General features: G+C 32.7%; 1 protein-coding gene across 1 annotated transcript; it reads left to right on the top strand.

Annotated features, from left to right (window-relative positions):
• Positions 1–515: 515 nt before the first annotated feature.
• Positions 516–1,919, top strand: LOC147735070 (uncharacterized). The gene has a single exon (XM_086953747.1). The coding sequence runs from the start codon at positions 516–518 to the stop codon at positions 1,917–1,919; it is 1,404 nt and encodes a 467-aa protein (XP_086809873.1).
• The last annotated feature ends 577 nt before the right edge of the window (positions 1,920–2,496 follow it).

Below are 2,496 nucleotides of genomic sequence, written 5' to 3'. Positions count from 1 at the left end.
ACAGACAACATACAGAACTTCACATTCTAAACAGCAGTAAAACTAATAACTAAGTAAGTATATTAAATGACATATTTACCACATGTTTCAAAAAACCTACCAACATGGTGATTAAAGTAACTCATATGTTCCTTATTTTTTAAAGATATCACTACAAAGTATTCTACAGAAGTTGAAGAAAGAATTATACCTGCCAAATACCAACAACAAAAATTATGTAAGTATCTTCACAATGTGAATAATGAAGACACATCTTTGTAGTAAAAATGAGGTTTATAATTGCTAATTTACCTAAACATTAATAAATAATATACTACTTTCATATTTCTCAGAACAACTACAACAACATCAAAACTATTTTTCATCAACTAAAGAAACAAGAAAGTCCAAAGTTTAGCTGTACATTGTAAAACACGTAAGTATAAACATTCCTACTTATCACTAACATAGATTATTGATCACATTTAAATTGATATTAACTATTATATATATTTTATAGATATACAAAGTACAAAATGTCCGAAGGAGCCGAGTTTGTGACCAGCCAAAAAGGAAAATTATTGTTATGCTACATGGGTTACACGTACACACAGGAAAAACAATATGGCATGAAAGTGAATTGGAAATGTTGCAAATATTATTCCAACAAGTGCTACGGCAGAGCAACAACAAAAGAAGCTACAGTACTATATACTAGGGAACATAATCATCCACCTAATATTACAGAAATAGAAGTCAGAACAGCCATGGAAAGTATAAAAGAAGCTAGTACCGGATCCTACAAGCAAACTAATGTTATTTTGAAAGAAGTCATTCCAAAAATTCCCAAAACAGCCTCAACCCAAATGCCAAACATCCTATCATTAAAAAGAACTATAGCACGGACCAAAAAAGCAACAACTTCTTCAACACCATGTCCTAGAACATATCAGGATATTAATTTTAGTGCTAACGAAATAATAACTTTAAATAAACAACCCTTTATAATTTATGACAACGAAAGCAATGAAAATAGACTAATAATTTTTGGTACCAGTATGAATTTAGTGAAACTGCAGCAAAGCCAATATTGGATGATGGATGGGACATTTAACATCTGTCCCAAACCATTCTTCCAATTATACACAATACATGGCCTCTATCACAACTGCAATATCCCTTTGTTATATGCACTATTGCCTAACAAAAACAATTCAACTTATATGGAATTATTAAATGTCATAAAACAAAAAACCAATGATTTCTCTCCGGACAAAATCATTCTTGATTTTGAGCATGCAATGCTCTCAACTATTCTAAAGATCCACCCACATACCTCCATTCAAGGGTGCTATTATCATTTCAACCAGTGTTTATGGCGACACCTTCAAAAAACTACCCTAAGTGTCGAATATGCTACAAATTCTTCATTTGCTTTTCAAATAAAAAAACTTATAGCACTTGCCTATGTCCCTACAACAGATGTAGCTGAACATTACAATATTATCATAGACAGTCCATTTTATAAACAAAACGAGGCTAGATTAACTCCTTTTCTTGATTACTTTGAGGACACCTGGGTAGGCAGACTCCACAGATCAGGGCACAGGAGAAATCCAAAATTCCTTATTCCCTGGTGGAATGTGTACCATAGTACCCTTAACGGGGAGTCAAAAACTAACAATGCCGTTGAAGGTTGGCACAATGCATTTGTCCAATCAACTGGCAGAAGCAAACCTAGTCTCGAAAAATTCATAAAATGCCTACAAAAAGAACAGAGCTATCAAGAATTCCGAATGGACCAATCTGTTACCGAAATTGTCCCTAAAACATCCAAGCAAAATAAACAAATGCACAAATACCTGGAAGAGCAGGTTAAACTGTACCCTAATACGAAAGGCATAGAATACCTAAACATCATAGCCAAAACACTACTGTAAATAAAGCCAAAACTGTTATAAAACACCAAATGTAGCACCTAAGTATGTGACAATATGTAACATGAGCTTTTAAAGTATTTAATGTATGCAATATATAATGATATTATTTTAATATATGCACACATTAAAACAAAATAATAAGTTAAAATCAATTCCGTAATAAATATGACATTACCCACCCTCAAAAATAATAGAAAGCAAACACTTACCAATTTAGTTGTCTATCCAAGAACGTCCATTACCACCAAAGTAATCCAGGTAGTGCAAAAGTAACCCAAAAAAAAATGTAAAAATACAACTGTTCCACAATTAGGAATTCCACGCGGTCCTTAGCCATCGAACTACCATAAAAAACCCGAAAAAGTCGAAAAAAAGAAAGAATCGCTCCGGAAAACCCGAAAAACTGTAAAGAAGTGTTTGTAAATCACTGTAGGATTAGAAAAACTAACACTTCCTTTAGAAAAAAAACGGAACTTCCGATGTTGCGAACACCTAGGAAAAAACATAGAAAACAGACATTCCCACCCACAATATTTAACAAATAATGACAGACTAACATATTAACATTGATGATTTA

This window comes from Lissotriton vulgaris, chromosome 1_2 (genome assembly GCF_964263255.1).
Source record: "Lissotriton vulgaris chromosome 1_2, aLisVul1.2, whole genome shotgun sequence".
NCBI classification, from domain to species: Eukaryota; Metazoa; Chordata; class Amphibia; order Caudata; family Salamandridae; genus Lissotriton; species Lissotriton vulgaris.
Note: the sequence above shows the minus strand (reverse complement) of the source record. Positions and strands in the feature narration are given on the sequence as shown.

Bases quoted from the DNA above. Each gene is read 5' to 3' on its own strand.
- LOC147735070 (XM_086953747.1), top strand. From the start codon at position 516: ATGTCCGAAGGAGCCGAGTTTGTGACCAGCCAAAAAGGAAAATTATTG.